The 17343-nt window shown below is 33.7% G+C and overlaps 1 protein-coding gene across 3 annotated transcripts in view; it reads left to right on the top strand.

Moving 5' to 3' along the window:
- The window catches only part of Pax (paxillin), a 159692-nt gene that overhangs the window by 46192 nt on the left and 96157 nt on the right, over nt 1–17343 (top strand). Inside the window, exons 1-2 of one of the 3 annotated variants that reach the window (XM_072535547.1) lie at nt 327–619; nt 5563–5708. In XM_072535547.1, the coding sequence (XP_072391648.1) occupies nt 490–619; nt 5563–5708 (276 nt within the window). In that variant the 5' untranslated portion in view covers nt 327–489. Of the gene's footprint in view, nt 1–326; nt 620–5562; nt 5709–17343 lie in introns of those variants that run through there. The other 2 variants (XM_072535549.1, XM_072535548.1) reach the window with 2 other exon arrangements.

The raw sequence follows: 17343 nt of genomic DNA, 5'->3' as shown, positions 1-17343 counted from the left end.
GCAATGTATAACTAAAAACACAGTTTGTTTTGTAGAGCAGTGTATTATATATTATTTGACGAAATCATATTCCTAATAATAGATATGCTATATAATTCTTTCATGTGTTTTATGTATAGGTTCTACACGAAATTCATTCACAATTAAAATAAGTTTTATTATAGACATAGAGAATTTCCAGTTTTTTGAATTGAAAAACAGCCACCTGTATTTATGTAATAATCAGGTGGAGTGGAAGAAAATCCGCATTGGTTTATTTTTATCCAGTGTCAGCATCTATCTTGCCAAAAACTAGCACAACGGTTAGTCATAACCGGGATCTTCCGACAGTTTCATTTTATTTGCTTGGATTAATCGACCAAATTCCGCCTTTTGACTTATTTCGAGTGTTGTTTCGGATCGGACAAAACATAAACAACGTGCGACAACGGCAAGTATTGAAAGTGTGAAGTGATCAAATTAGATCGGTGAAAGAAGCTAAATAGTAAGATGAGTGCTAAGTTGCGCATGCGTACTCCGTCTCCAAAAACTGTCACTTTCGATCCTTCTCCACCAACCACCTTGGAGAGACCGAGGAAACTTATATTCAGGAATCGCGCCGAATGGGAACGTTATCTTGGTGAGTTCATACTGTTCCTGTCCGGAAATTTAGGAAAAGTGTTTTGTGTTATTTAGAAAAGTTCTAGAAATAGTCCATAATTTAGTCCACTATTTAGAAATAGTTCATAAAAATATTCATAACTTGTTAATAAAGTGCAAAGCCCAATATTATAAGAACAAGAATTATGAGAGGAATATAAATTTGAAAAAATATATAGGGTGCCCCATTTAAAAAATTGTATGTTTGCTATACCATGTAGTTATTAAGCACCCTGTAGAATTCAACATATTTTCCAAGTATGGAGAATATCATTTCCAAGATTTTTTCTAAATTAAATAAGTTTTTTTGTATATCTTGTACCACAATGGAATTATCCACCGAAGTCGCACCATAAACTCACTTTGTATATTGAATATGTTTGTTATATTATGTGTATATAGGAAAGCCATAATTGGTCATAATGAAAATTACATTTTTAACTAACTAATGTTTGACGTTTCGATTTCCACTCGTTTTCAAAAATAAAAAAAAAAATAAATACGTTATTATATCATAATGTTAGCAGCACTTTTCCTAAAGCGCTTAATATTTTATAAATATTTAATAATTTAATACACTTATTTTTTTTTCTTTTAATAGAATCGTCCTTCAAACATTGCATATTTATAATCTTTAAATAAACCATCAATAGGTAAAATTTATGTTTAGTTAAAAATAAACTTCAAATATGCTTTGAAACTTAAAAAAACAAGATAATTAATTTGAAAAAAATATTTAACATGAAGTAAGGTTTTAAATACATACATAAATATTAGTATAACATATTAAACTAGAGAAATGAACCAACGAGAAGGAAGGACACTTTTCTTTAATAGCGAATTAGATGAACTGCAAATCCAAACTTAGTGGAAGGTATTGGACGATGTAAGGAATAAGTAAGGTTTTAAATACATACATAAATATTAGTATAACATATTAAACTAGAGAAATGAACCAACGAGAAGGAAGGACACTTTTCTTTAATAGCGAATTAGATGAACTGCAAATCCAAACTTAGTGGAAGGTATTGGACGATGTTAGGAATAACCTTTTATTCCAACAATACATCTTCAATTTACGCTTGAAAAGCACCATCTTTTTACTGTATAAAAAAATATGTGAAGAGGTGCGACGATTACCAAAAATATAAGCACTCAATCATGACGAAAGAATTCCTGACTATTACAACGACAGCCACTAGTGCATTTGACACAATATTTATAGATCTGGTAGGCAACATTTGAGGTAGATGAAGATGGGAACAGATATATATGTCCTAGCGTCGTTCAACAGCCTCCAGTAAGAGGCTTTGAATTTGCTGTTTACCTAATTCGCTATCGAAGAGAGGTCTTCCCACTTCTTGTTACGTATAGCTGCTGCTGCTAGCGTACCGTAACGTAGCGTAACGTAAAGATTTCCGCGGTTAGTACAATTAAACCATTGCGCCGAGCTTTCGACATCCTCTCTGATGTCGTCTTCAGAGCTCCCGAGGTCTCAGTCTCCCGAGCCTTCAGACACTACTGCATTTATCACTATTCACTCCACTACACTGTAGTAGGGAAGTCACACAAAAACAAACTATCGGCACACTCCTTTCGATTTTGTTTTCAATCGCTTCCAGTCCAACAGCAGATGATCCTCCTTGCTTTTTCAATCTCATTCCCGTCTGTCTATGCCTTCCATAATTTCTTGTAACCAATCAAAACATTCTTTCTGTGCATTCAACCAAATTCCAAAACCCTCCAAACTCTTAAAACTCAACCAATTTCAAATTACCGTAATTGTGTACAAATCATACAAGACAATAACTTTCGACTTTCTCCTTCACTGTTAATGATCGCTTTTTGAGATAACAGAAATGAATCCCTGAAAACGGCAGGTAGATATAATATTTCAATGCAACCTATTTATTTACAAAATATTCTTAAATCTATTGATGTCCATAATTTAGAAAGTCCCAGTTCAAACATAAATCTAAAATTTACAAAGTCTCTATTTTAGCACTTCACCAACACTAACACTAAAACCGTATATCTAGAATATAACTATAATATAATTTTACAAATTGTTTGCTTTCTTCTTCTTTTTCTCTATACATTTTTCTCTACATACAATTTCGGATCATATTAATGTATACAGTAATACCCCGAACTTACGCGACAGATGGGACCGAGCGATAATCGCGTAAGTCGAATTCGCGTAAGTCGGGTTAAAATTTCGTATATGTATGTATAAAAATTATTTTAATTGGGACCGGAAGATAAGAAAAAATAGCAATTTACACAAAAAAATTTGATTAAAATCTTAGGATATACAAATATAAAATTGGCAATTCAATTTATTTTGATGTAGAAGGCTTTATAGAAGGCAAAATTTCTTCATAACAAGCTAATAATTTTTTATCCCTAGTTTGTTAGAAGAAATGCGCTCTTCCTTGTGGTCTATATTTTCTAAAATTTTTAATCCCTTTTCAATTAAACTGAGGCCTTAATCAAGTTTCCAATCGTCATTTGATCCTCAGATTGAACTGTATCCAGACACTCAAGCTCTTCAATACCTTGTTCTTCCTCGTGCATTTCTATGAGGCCATCTATTGTGAGCTCCTGATTGTGGGAATTCAACAGTTCTTCAACGTCATCACTATCAACTTCTAAATTTATTTGCTGGGCGATATCAACAACTTCTTTAATAACATTACTAACTTGTCAGTATCAGTGATAAAAAAAGGACACATTTTTTTCCAGACGCCATTCAACGTTTTTTGTGAAACTTCATTCCAAGACTATCCAATGATTTTCAATGCATCTAACACGTTGAATTATTTCCAAAAGTCTTTAACAGAGAGCTTGTCGTTTTTTTCTTATAACATCATAGAGATGTGCAAATGATCGTCTGGTGTAACAAGCCTTGAATGATTTAATGACTCCCTGATCCATCGGCTGAAGTAAACTGGTTGTATTAGGTCGCAAAAATTCAACTTTCACACGTCAAAACTAGTTAAAGTTGCAGGAGGATGACCTGGAGCGTTGTCGATAATTAGAATTACTTTTAATGGAATTTGTTTAGATTGATAATAACGTTCGACTTCAGGTATGAAATGATGACTAAACCAATCCTCAATAAGGGAAGCTGTCACCCAAGCTTTACGATTAAACATCCAAATTACAGTCAAGCCAGATTTAGATTTATTTTTTAGTGCTCTTGGATTTTCTGAGCAATAAACTAAGAATAGTTTTAACTTGCAATTACCAGCTGCATTTGACCCCACCATCACTGTCAATCGATCTTTGGCAGCCTTAAAACCTGGAAAGGTTTTCTCTTCACGTGCGATGAAAGTTCTGTTAGGCATCTTCTTCCAAAACAGGCCAGTCTCAACTACATTGAATATGGTTTGTTTGGTGTAGCTACATTCATCTATTATGGCTTTTAATTTCTGTGGATAACAAGACGCAGCCTCTTTATTAGCAGTTGCCGGTTTCTGCAATGCTATGCCAATTACAGCGACTCTTGAATCGGCTGAACCAACCGTTACTAACTGTTCATCCTTAGAGATTTCTCCAGCATCCTCTTTCAATCTCCCAAAAATTACCTTAGCTTGGGAGCACACTGTATTCCGATTAATTGGTCAATTTTTCACATTTACCTCATTATCACACCATAATTTTAACATTGTCTCCATTTCGGCGATTATACCATGACGTTTACATACGATGGTGGAATATAAAGATTGTGCACTTTTCACAGCTTCGAGAATTGTTTCGTTGCCCTTTATAATTGTTCTGACCGTTGATTCTGATAGATCAAACTTCTTTGATAGTTCACAGAATTTCATTTTTGATTGAAAATATGTAATTACGTTACGTTTACTGTAACCCGGAAGACTGTTGAGTTTAATATTAATTCTTGTAATAGTATTAATCTTAGCTCTAGGTTTAATATACAGTAAGTAATACCTCGACTTACGCTACCCCGACTTACGCGAATCCAGAGTTACACGACTTTCAAATCTTGTTGATTCGTCATCTGAGTGCCACACAATCGTTCGATTATCGATTAGCTAGAATTACCTTCTACACATTATTGTTCATCCAAAGTACATGTTTTGACTTTTCGCACGAAATCAGCACATTTATTTTGTATTAGGTACTTCTTATGTACAGTTTTGAGCAATGACGTCATCCAAACGAAGTAAAACTGATCTTTCTGTAGCAAATAAGAAAAGAAAAACATTGTCTTTGGAATGAGAAGGAGGACTTTTTCTGGAATTTCCTTTCTGGGGTGTTTAATATATTTTTACCACTAATCCTTAACTCTTTCGCAATCCATCGTTTCCATTCATTTTTGTTTCCTTTCCACAGCGACGTTTTTTTGGTGTTTCATTCAGTGTCCCATCTTTTAGCTTGTCTTTATCAACATCTTCATATTCACTACTGTTATCGCTTTCTTTTATAATGCTGCAACATTGTCAATTGTGACCTGGAGATCTGTTTGGTTAGATCTCATCAGCAAGTTAATTGATGTTCGCTTTAGTCCACGCTGTCTACTAGTAGTAGTACTAGTGGTAGTAATTTCATAACAAAGAGTGCTGATAATCATCCTGAGGACTTTAAACTGGATATTTCTAGTATATCAATAATAATAGACCCTGATGCAATCTTCTACAGTTCGATACCATACCATTTTATTTCTTCTAATTGTTTAAGGGGCAATATATTGTGTAGACAAGATCAACCTGGTCTAAAAACAGTCGTATTATTTCCCGAGAAAACCGGAAAAAACATGGTATTATGATATTTAAATACACCTGAACCATTTTTTCTCTGAGCGGAATTTTATATAAACCCATAGGCTACGATCTTTTAATATTAACTAAATTGCTTTTTAAACTACAATCGATATCTAATACTTGATTTTCTTTACAGATGCTCTGCTTGCCGATCTCCAAAATACAGTTTCAGGATCATCAGGAATAGGATCAAATTATTCTGGATATGGCCAAAGAAATGTTCGGTATTCGCCCGACAGCGATGGCCATTATTCAAAAACAGAAAGCTATTCAGTAAAATCTGTAAGTACTATCATACAGTAAATATTAATCAAATAGAATAAATCATTAAAAATATTTTTTTATTTTATAAAATTGATTTAATGATTATTGGTATTAAAATCCACAAGGAAACTAAGTTCCTGTAGCTGGCTGTATACCATGTATCACAAAAAAAGTGTTAAAATCCTTTATAAAAGGTATATCAATTAAAACCCCAATCCGGCTATGTCATGAAGACAAAAGGTTTTCGGAATCCATATTCCATCATCAGTGTCTAGGTGTACATGTTTTGAGCCACTAAATTTATGGGTAAACCCCCGTTAAAAGTTATTGATTACAATTTGGTTAACATTATTTACTCTTTAACATCCTAATATATAAGATTTAAGTCTAGTAGTCTTCTCTCAAAAATTTAATTCTTTTGTGAACCATACTACTCCTTTCGCATAAAATAAGCCTATTATTTTCTTTTTGAATTTAAATCCTAAATCTCTTAACACTTTCCAAAGGCTAGTCCTCTTAATTTCAGAAACTTGTCTTTCCCTTATTTTATCCCGTAAAGTATCTAAACTGACATGTTGATTGTTTTCACGCATTCGATACAAAATATTGCGAATTTCAAATTGTTCTCCATCAGGTAAGTCAATGCTCCTAGAATGTTTACAAGTTGTTTTCTTGTCTTCGTTATACTCAGTCACAGTAAGATCTTCTTGAGAATCTCTGACAGTTTTCATTACAGTTTTTAGCTTACTTTCACTTATCCCGAGTGCGTCACAAACGCGTTGATTTATACATAATAATGACTTTAAAGGTCCACCATTGTATTTTTCCATGTTAAAGTATCTATGCACATTTGCAATTAATTCATCAATATCCAACTTACGTCTAGGTATGATGGTCACTTGAAACTACACGTTTGAATTACAATATACTGAGTTTATAAGACAGATACTTTTTAACTGTTGTGCTTAAGAGGTAAATAAATGATTCCTAATGATCATTAGGAATGCAGATTGTAATTTAATTATGTTTGATAAAAATTTTGAAATGGTTATAAACCGTACATAATCATATTAAAATGTTTCCCACAATTATTTTATTTTTAGTACAAGTATTTTCATTTGAAAATAAAAAGTTAAATATATTTACCAAAACCCTAATTTTATCCCGTAATCGCAGACGTCTCAAAAAAGGTACACTCTAACAGACATATGGCCAGTCTAACCACCACTATTTAAATTGACAAAATGTTCTATTTTACTCCGAAGTATTTGTTAACAAAAATTAAAAGTGATATTTTAGTACTTTATATATCTACTTTAAATATAAATTATCCTTAGCACGATAGTATTTGTTTTAGAAAAAAATTATTAAACAAGTAGGTGAAAGAAACTTACGTTAAATAATATTATGCAAGAATACTATTTAATAAAAAATATTCAACAAAATATGCAAAACTATGAATAACGGGTTAATGACACATACGCATAACACAAAGTGTTAAACATTATGGAGAACTCCAGTGCAGTTTACCGTGCCTTTTACTACAACGAAAAGTTTTCTGCGAATTCCATCGTTTAGAGGTGTAAGTTGGTTGAATGTACTATACCAAACCTACGAATACTTAAAACACACGGGTAGTCCATATTGTGAGACCACTTCCGTAGAAAAATGTTTCTAATTCGGGTTGTTTGCGGTTTCTTGTTCAAAAATGTCCCCTTTAAATAAATCTGAAGGGTGCCGGGCTAAATTTTTGGGCAGAGATTATTTAAATAATTTTTTTAACAAATTCCAAAAATTACCTTTTTTTTACTGGGAAAATAGGTTTTTTTGTGTTATTTTGAACAAAAAGGTCTCTTTTTTTGTCTAATTTTGACAGTTTTCGAATTATGAGCGATTTAAAATCTGAAAAATATGTTAATTATTATTTTTAAAGTTGTTAACTGTCTAAATTGAAGTTTAAACATTCAGTTTCAAGATTCTGACGAGCAATAAGAGTTTATTTCAATTTAGACTGTCTGAGGCACCCCTCAGATTTGTTTAAAGGGGACATTTTTAAACGAAAATCCGCAAAGAATCCGAATCAAAAACATTTTTCCTACGGGAACGGTCTTACAATATGGACTAGGGAGAGTATGCTTATATACAATATCACTTCTGTAGACTTTGTTCTGATTTTTTTACGTTTTCGTTTTACCGTATAAAAACAATATATAAGTACATTATCCTAAAGTCAATACTTTTTACCTAAATTTATTTTATTAAAATATATATACTGTACTGACCTCTATCATCAAACATTTAAACTGCTTTCATAAAAAAAAACAAACTTATAATACATACTTTATTTATAGAATAAGTTCCTACAGTTTTCAGTAGATGTCGCTATAGGTTTTAGTATGTCAAAGTATTTTATTTTCGATAAAACTGTATTTCAGCTTTCAACAGTTTCACCACATACTCAAGTCATTTCGAAGTATTTATTTTGGGATTTATCCTCTTTGAATAACCCTGAAAATTCTATAAATACATGTATTTTGTTTTCTGCATACAGGGTGTGTCTTAAAAACAATATGTGGAAATAGTGAGTCATTTATTATCTTGAATTTATAATTTTTTATCACAATAGTTTCTAATATTATGTGTGATAGATCAACGCTTGACCACAGTATATTGCTCATAAACAATTAGCTCTTTAGCAATATACTGTGGCTTAACTGTTAATGTATCATTGAATTCTGGTTTATGTGCCCAAGTATTGGTTTCAAGGACTGGTTTTAATTCTTGCTTATTTATCCATGGTTCTTCAGTGAATCCGCATAAATGAATTCTAACGTTTTTGTTAGATACTTTCAATAGGATCTCTTACTATAAATGACACAACTGGTGCAAAAACGCCAAGCCGGTCATAAAAATATTAAATTTGACATTTTAATGATAATCAAGGTATAGATTTGTGCCAACAAAGTGGATTAATAATATAAATAGTAATCTATGCTACAAGTACTTTAAGCGGTATTTTTTTTACGAATGGAAAGATTGCCCCAGGCGAACGCGGTGATTCCATGAGTGAAAAAAGATACTTTATACATGTGTTAAATATAATATTTTTCTATAGCCCTATACAAATAAATTCAAAATCGATATTTGGAACATTTTAAACTCCTTCAGTAAATTATACGTAGTGACGAAAATGATTGAATTGGAAAATATAGACAATAATATATGTATGTATATTAAAAAAATCGCCAACTGCATTATGAATATTTGTTTCATTTCGCAATGTGGATATTGAAAACGCAATTTTTTTATTGTCTAATGTGAATTTTTGTTAGTCACATTTGTTTCTATAATTCATGGATCGAGCTTTCTGTAAATTTTGAACATTTGAAAGATTTAAATTCGTCTTTTATTCTCATAATAGGATGTTGAAGATTGGCTAAATGATGTTGTCTTCTTCTTAAAGTGCCGTCTCCTTAATGGAGGTTGGCTACTGCAATTTCAAACTCCTCTCTGTTTCCAGCTGTTCAAAATTTAGTCCCTTCCATTGTCGAATGTTTCTTAGCCACAATAGCCTTCCTAGTCCTCTCTTTCCCTCGACATTTCCTTTCACTATTGGTTGAGCATATCGGTACTTATTATTTCCGTATTTTCTTCGCTGATTAATTTTAACGTTTCTCGGTATATCCCATCAGGACCTTTTTTTGTGGGAGGAGGAAATCAGTGGGAAATTCAGTCTTCTGTCACTATCTCATCTCCCATTTTGTCTCGCTCTTTCTCGTGCTTCATTTTTTTTATTATTTCTGTTATTAGGTCTACCATCACGTTAAAGTTCTCTGAATTTTGCATGGCTAGTCATTATATTCTCTGGTGTTCTCTCCTAGCCTTGTTCCTATGCATTGTTTATCGTGAAAAACGCTGCAATGGAATACGCAATACTTTGCGTCGTCGCGCACTCCGCATTCTATACATAAATCGTTTTCAGTTTTTCGTATGCGATATCTATAAGATCTAAATGAGCCGTGTCCGCTCAGGAATTGTGTAAAAAGTAATTTGTTCTTTTAAATCTTTATTTATACCACTCTTTCACATCTGGAATTAGTTGCTTTATCCATTGTGCTTTTTCTGTCTGTGCCTTCCATTCTTGTTGCCATTCGTTTAGCAATTGTTCTCTTATCTCGGCTTTCACTCGTGTTAGGTGGCCGTTATCATTGTCGTATAAGATCTTACGTTCTTTCACTAGGAGATGAATGGGAAGCGTACCCGCAATCACCTTTAGAACTATCGTCGATGTAGTCCGGTACGCACTTATTACATTGAGGATTTATTCTATTTTTATTTGGCTTCTTGTTAATATTTCTTTATATTTTTAAATCTTAACACGTCAAGGTGCCTCATATAGGACGGTCGACTGTACCACCTGGAGATATATTTTCCTTTTATAGGTACTCGGCCCACATATATTTGGCATAATCTTTGTCATGGCAGCTGTTCTCTGTTCAGCCTTCTGAATTACATTTATCAGGTGTTTCGTGTACCTCAAACCTGAATCGAGATGTATGCTCAAATATTTAGCACAGTTATTCGGCTCTATAGTACTACTATATCTGTTTTGCTACTTTCCAACTCTAGGTCATTCTCTATCATCCACCTGACTTTTTTGTAACAACTTGTCACCTTATTTTCAATATCCCAATTTATACCAGTCCCTATTAGAATTGCGAAGTCGTCTGCATATGCTATGGCGTACATGTCTTGACCATAGTCTATTTCTAATACCCCGTTATACAGTACGTTCCATAGCGTAGGTCCCAAAACGGACTCTTGCGGTACTCCTGATGATAATCTCATATCTTCATTATATATTACATTAAAATATCTGTTTGTCAGGTATTTCCTTATGATATTTATGTGATGCCAATTTGCAGAATTGGCTCCCCAGAAAATCCCAGCAGGACCTGGGCTCTTATTTTTTTGAGTTGTTTGACGGCATTTATAAATTCAGTTTTCAAGATTTCTTGTCTTTCGTTGTTGTTTTCTAATCTTCTTTTCGTATACCGTTAACAAGTATTTTAATATAGTTTTCCCATTCTTTTGGTTTGTCTTCGGTTGATTCAAGCGGTTTGTAATCCATTTTCGCCATGGTGTCTGTGGTTGTCTAATTAGTTGATGTGAACTCTCAACTTTTTTTTTAATTAAAGAAATTGTGCCTTTATTGCAGTTCTTCTATTTTGTATCTAGCCATTTTTCCTTTGCCTCGGCAATTTTTTTTTTCGAATTATTCTATTTGTCCTCTTTTCATTTGGATTCTCTTCGTTTGTTCATAAATTGTTAAATCTCTTCTATTATCCATTCCTGTTTGATTTTTCTGGGCCTTATTTTTAGGTGTTTTTCTATTACGTTGTTTATCTGCTCTTTAATAGTTTTCCACAAGACGTTCACATAATAGACGGTGATTTTATGTTTGTCAATATTACCTAAATTTCCTAAATTCCTAAATTTTTGATTAATTTTTTGTCTACTGTCTGTTGCGTCGTTTTTCAATAATTGGATGTCTAGTTTGTGTTGAGATTTTTATTTCTTTATTAGTTTCCATCTTGCGCGCACTTTTTCAACAACAGGATTATGAATGGAATTGCTGTCAGTTCCTGGATATGGTTTTGCGTTGATGATAGCGTTGTGATATCTCTTGTTGATCAATACATAATCTATGTGGTTACGAATGACTCTGTTTTCTTTATGTTGTGGTAAAGTCCAAGTTTGTAGTCTAAGGCTATATCATATACACCATGTATTTGTCGCTATTATGTTGTGTTGTTAGTTGTTAGCAGAATTCGATCAGTCTTTCTCCTCTGTTGTTCTTTACATCCGATCCAAAGTCTACAATCAATCCAGAAACTTTCCTTTAGACGCATAGCGTTAAAGTTCCCTAAGATAAAAATTAAATCTCGTTTTTTGGTCATCTTTAAAAGTTTAAGCTCTACCATGGACTTATCGGCCGTAAGGACATTAAGTCTGAATTCTGAATGATGTTAATATTTACTGGTTTTCCGGATAGTTAAATAAGTAGACGTCGGCCAACTGCGTTCCGATGAACTGGATTATTATTACGAGTGTAATAGAAAGTTTTGTTCATGGTTCTAACTTCCTGAATATGGCTGTCTAACTTTGCTCTAACCCAATATATGTATTTCTAAACATATCATCCCGTGACACGGGTTTGTTAGGTTTTCCTTTCGAACAGACTTCTGTCGTTTCATGTTGCAAACTTAAAGTTCATGTTTAAAATATTTAGACTATTACTTCAGGAGATTCTTCGCCCCATTGATCATCTAAGATCTGCAAGAGACTAGGAACTGTTTCTGTTTGTCTTTTCATTGCAGTTTCCTTTGGAAATATTTTCAAAATGGTTTCCCATTGTCTTCTCTGGTTTGCATTTTAAAACCTAAAAAAATTGTTCGGGCCGAAAAAATTTATTGTTACAATTTGTTTAAAAGAATTTGAACAACTTTTGGCCTGAGATACCTTTTGAACCTTATCTCATGGGAATATTTTTCTATGTGAAAAATCGGTACTTTAAAGATAGCCTGTAGAAAAAAAATGGTTTAATCTTTTTATTACTTTTATTTCAACTATATACTTATAACGTCCGAATGCGAATACTTTGTCAGTAACTGTGTGTGTAGACCATGTATAAAGGTAAGTAAATTATTTTATCCAAAAGTATTTAGTAAGGGTGTTAAAGATGATTAAAGTAAGATTAAAGTTTAATTAAATGACTCTGTGTATATAACAAAACCATAAATACATAACATAACTATAAATACTTAGGAACATGGATAACATCAGATGTAGACCAAACCAAAGAAATTAAGACACGCATTGAAATACACGTGCATCATTAATTAAACTCAAAAAGTTTCTTTGTTGTCGGGATATAAGGTTAGAACTACGCCTGAGAATGCTTCGATGTTACGTGTTCTGTACTCTTCTATATGGCTTGGAAGTGTGGACACTAAAACAAGTCCATCTGAATAAGTTGGCCGCCTTTGAATTTTGGTGTTACAGAAGAATCCTACTAATATCATGGATTCAAAGAATGCCAAACGTAGAAGTAACTAGAAGGATAGGAAATGAGGCGGAAATAATATTAACAATCAAAAGACGAAAACTTGAGTACTTAGGACATGTGATGAGAGGGCAAAAATACGCATTACTACAACTTATTATGCAAGGCAAAATCCGAGGAAACCGAAATGTGGGAAGATGAAAAATATCCTGGCTTAGGAACTTAAGGGAATGGTTTGAATGCAGTAGTGCAGAACTTTTTAGAGCGGCAGTCAACAGGTCTGCATAGCCATGATGATTTCCAACCTTCGATAGAAGATTAAAGAAGAAGATTAAAGAAGAAGAATATAACAAAAAAACTTTTTAAAGAAATCGCCAAAGTTTTGAATTAAACTGTAATGATAATAATCATGTCCTCAGTGACTAAAGTTTGTATTTGTTTCGTTGTTATGAATTGAACTGGATTTGAGAATGGAACTAAAACTTTAGTAACGCATTTATTTTTAAGTTACCTTTAAAAATATTAACCTATTCACATATTTCCTGTGCTGTTAAAAGAGTTGTGTATAAAGACTCGTGATATTGTATTCACCGTTTGACAATTTGATAACAGATTTGTGAGAATGTGCCAAATGTAAGGGACAATTACGCGTCAAACAGCCATGAATATAAACAGCTGCTTAAAATTAAGTAAAAAATATTGTTGATATTTTAGCAGTATTTTTTTAAACGATGTTAACAGTACGACAGGAAATAGTTAATCAAGATTTTTTTTTGTTAATAGTTGATCTGATGCCATATTAGTTTCATTTCAAGATCATATAGAATAAGTTCAGACTTGATAATAGGAACTATAAAATAAATTTGTTAGTTTCTCAATCATATCCAGCACATTAAGTTCTGATTTTTTATACCGAGAATCGTCTACATAATCATAAGAGAAAAATCAAAAGCTATAACACAAGACTGTAGAGTAAACCGTGGAACTAAATGTGGTTTAAAAATTTTCATGTCATTTGGATATATATAATGTCGGTTTACAACGTTCTTCGATGTCTTCCGATTTCCAATCTCCATCTCATTCTATCGTTCCATAGATCGTCCTCCAGTTCTCTTTCTCTGATTTCTTTATCAACTCCTTCTCTCCAACTTCTTCTAGGCCTTCCTGGTCTTCGCCTACCTCTTGGTTGCCATTCAAGAATTTGTCTTGGTATTCTATTCTCCGGCATTCTCCTTACGTGTCCGTACCATCTGAGTTGTGTCGTTTTGATGTCATCAACAATATTATGTGTAACCCCCATGATTTCTCGGACTCTCTCGTTTGTTATTCTGTCGCGTCTGGAGATTCCCGCCGAGCGGCGCCAGAAGTCCATTTCTGTTGCTCTAAGCATTTTCTCTGATCTGTCTTTTAGGGGCCACACTTCGCATCCATATGTTGTGATACTTTTTATTATGGTGTTGTATATTCTTCTTTTATTGTCTTTAGAGATGTTTTTATCCCACAGTACGCTGTTTAGTAAGGCTATGCCTTTCCTTCCCTGTGTATTTCGTTCCTTAATGGATGCATCTAATTTTCCGTCTTGAGTGATCTTTACTCCTAGGTATTTGTAGTTATCACATAATTTGATCTCTTGATTTTCCTCTACGAGAAGGTTATGTTGATCTCCTCCGATACTCATGTACTCAGTTTTTTCCATATTCACTTCCAAACCCCACTCTGTAAACTCTTCTAATAGTTTTCGCATCATGTAACTAAGGTCTTCAGAGTCCTGTGCGATGATGACCTGGTCATCCGCAAAGCACAGAGTGTACAAAGTTAAGTCTATTAGTGGTATGCCCATATTCGTACATTTTTTCTTCCATTTGTTGAGTGCTGCTTCGAGGTATATTTTGAATAATGTTGGGGATATACAGCATCCTTGTCTTAGTCCTTTAGTCACTTTGAATCCCGGTGTTATCAGATTTCCTGTTTTAATTCTTGTTGTTTGTTGGTAGTACAACGTTTTTACTGCTTCAATCAATCATGTCATGTCATGTCATGTCATATCATGTCATTTGGACAGCTGTAGAATATCACATTGTAAGAAATACCTAGGTCTAGTTTTAAATAGGCACTTCTTGGTTAAGTTTTGTTCAGGTGGTTTTCATTGCCTAAATAGCAGCTGATCCTCCTCTATTACATTAAAAGGACATCTGGCTTGACTAAAAATGTTCATCTATTTATTTGGCTGCTCTACTTTAGATTTTTGGTTAATTGGGCCCATATTCCTATCTGTTTCAAGATAGGAATGCCTCCGCATGAATCACGGAACATGGAAATACGTTGGACATTTATATCAAGATGATTGTATACGAAATCGTGCAACATTGGACACACATCATCACTACCTTTTTCCGACTGTTTCAGGATAAGTATAAAATGTACTGGCTCCAGTTGATAAAGTGTGGACTTTAAAAGTATACAAAGAAAGTTGGCGTCTGTAACAGACGTCATTTGTAGAGATGTTAGGTGTTGGCAGGTTTTTCTGAAAATTAAAACAAATTGCTTCTTCATTGCTGCTTTTCCTGCTTCTTTTTGTAGCGTCTCGTTTCCGAGAAGTGGATATCGAAGTGGACAACGGCACACTCAAGAGGTACCAATTTTTATCAAGGTTGGAGTGTAAATATTACAGCAAGTACAGTTATTAATGATAAACAGATGTTTTACATTAGATAAGATCAAAGCGGTTTTAAATTAAATCGATCCTACATAACAACAGATTATTTGTTATTTTGTGACCATGAATGTTGTAGAAATCCGTAAAAGTTCTTAATATATGGTTGTAACGTATCAAAAATCCAGTTTTTATAATATTTTGTGTAATCTAATGTAGTACAATAAAACCCACAACTTTCTTTTGGAGTCAATTGTAAGGCCTTGTCTAGCTGAGACTGTCAGGTGAAAACGTCTTATCTTAGAAGTAAATCTGAAAAATGAAACAATAAGTCACCGGGAATCGATAACATTGCTGCTGAAATACTTAAAGCTGATCCGCATCTAATTGCTGAACTTTTGCTCCCCATAATCCGAGAGGTGTGGGAAACAAACCACATTCCAGCGGGCTGGAAAAAAGGTAACATTATCAAGCTTCCAAAAAAAGGCAACCTCACACTGTCCAAAAATTAGAGAGGAATAACCTTGCTTACTGTCATAAATAAAATTTTCACGACCATCATACTGAAAAGAATAACAAACAAGGTTGAGTTTCGAGCTAATCAAGCAGGCTTTAGACCAGAATCCTCCTGCATAAACCACATTAATACTGTGAGGGTAATAATGGAACAATAGGTTGAATGGAACACACCCCTATACATGGTTTTTGTTGATTTTGAACGTGCCTTTGATAGCTTGTCTCACGCTGCTGTATGGAAAATTTTAGAGCTAAGAAACATCCCGCAAAAAATAATATCTATTATAAAGTCATTATATACTGATGCGAAATGCAGCGTGACACACAATGGGATCAACAGTGACGAATTCGACGTACTTACTGGAGTTAGACAGGGATGCGTGCTTTCTCCGTTTCTTTTTAACATAGCTATAGACTATGTTCTCTCCAAACTAGACTCCGACACAAGAGGGATACAATCGACGTTAACCACACGCCTAAGCGATCTAGAATACGCGGACGATATCTGCCTATTAGGTCAAAGGTTCCAAGATCTGGCTTACCAATTGGAAACACTTTCCACTGAAGCCAATAAAATAGGTTTGAAAATCAATATTAGTAGAAACAAGTCCATGAGAATAAATGCAAGGAACAACACGCTATTTACTATCGACAATATGTAGATTGAAAATGTGGAAAACTTTACGTATCTTGGAAGTCTCATAACAGAAAACGGAGGTACAGAAGACGATATTCGTATGAGGATACGAAAAGCCCAACAAGCTTTCAGCACGCTTAACCCTGTTTGGAGATCTGGCGAGTATACTACAAGGACAAAGATCCGAATATTTCGATCAAATGTCATGTCTGTTCTACTCTACGGATGTGAAACCTGGAAAGTGACAAACACCCTCACAGACAAACTGCAGGTCTTTGTTAACAAATGTCTACGAAGAATTGTTCGTATATTCTGGCATAACACCATCAGAAACGAAGATCTGCTACACCTAACCGAACAAAAGAGGGTACAAAATGAAATTAAGTCCAGAAAGTGGGGTTGGATCGGTCACACACTCCGAAAAAATAGTTCCAGTATCGCAAAGACTGCCCTAGAGTGGAATCCCCAAGGGAAAAGAAAAAGAGGTCGCCCAGTACAAACTTAGAGAAGATCCATCATGGACGAGATAAGAGGCCAAGGAAAGTCTTGGAATGAGGTGAAGGCATTAGCGCAAAATAGAACCCGAAAATCCCCGATTTTGAAAGAACCCGAGAATCTGAAAAATGAGTTTGGCTGGGAAAAATAAACCAAGATATTAACTAATCATATTTATTGTACATAAATAAAATTTAAATTTTAATATTACATTAAAAAAAAACAGGAGCAAATCTTGCCTCCAGCAAAAATTTTACAATGATACTTATGGCAAATATTGTTGTCT

This window comes from Diabrotica undecimpunctata, chromosome 6, assembly GCF_040954645.1.
Source record: "Diabrotica undecimpunctata isolate CICGRU chromosome 6, icDiaUnde3, whole genome shotgun sequence".
In the NCBI taxonomy this organism is placed as follows: Eukaryota; Metazoa; Arthropoda; class Insecta; order Coleoptera; family Chrysomelidae; genus Diabrotica; species Diabrotica undecimpunctata.
Note: the sequence above shows the minus strand (reverse complement) of the source record. Positions and strands in the feature narration are given on the sequence as shown.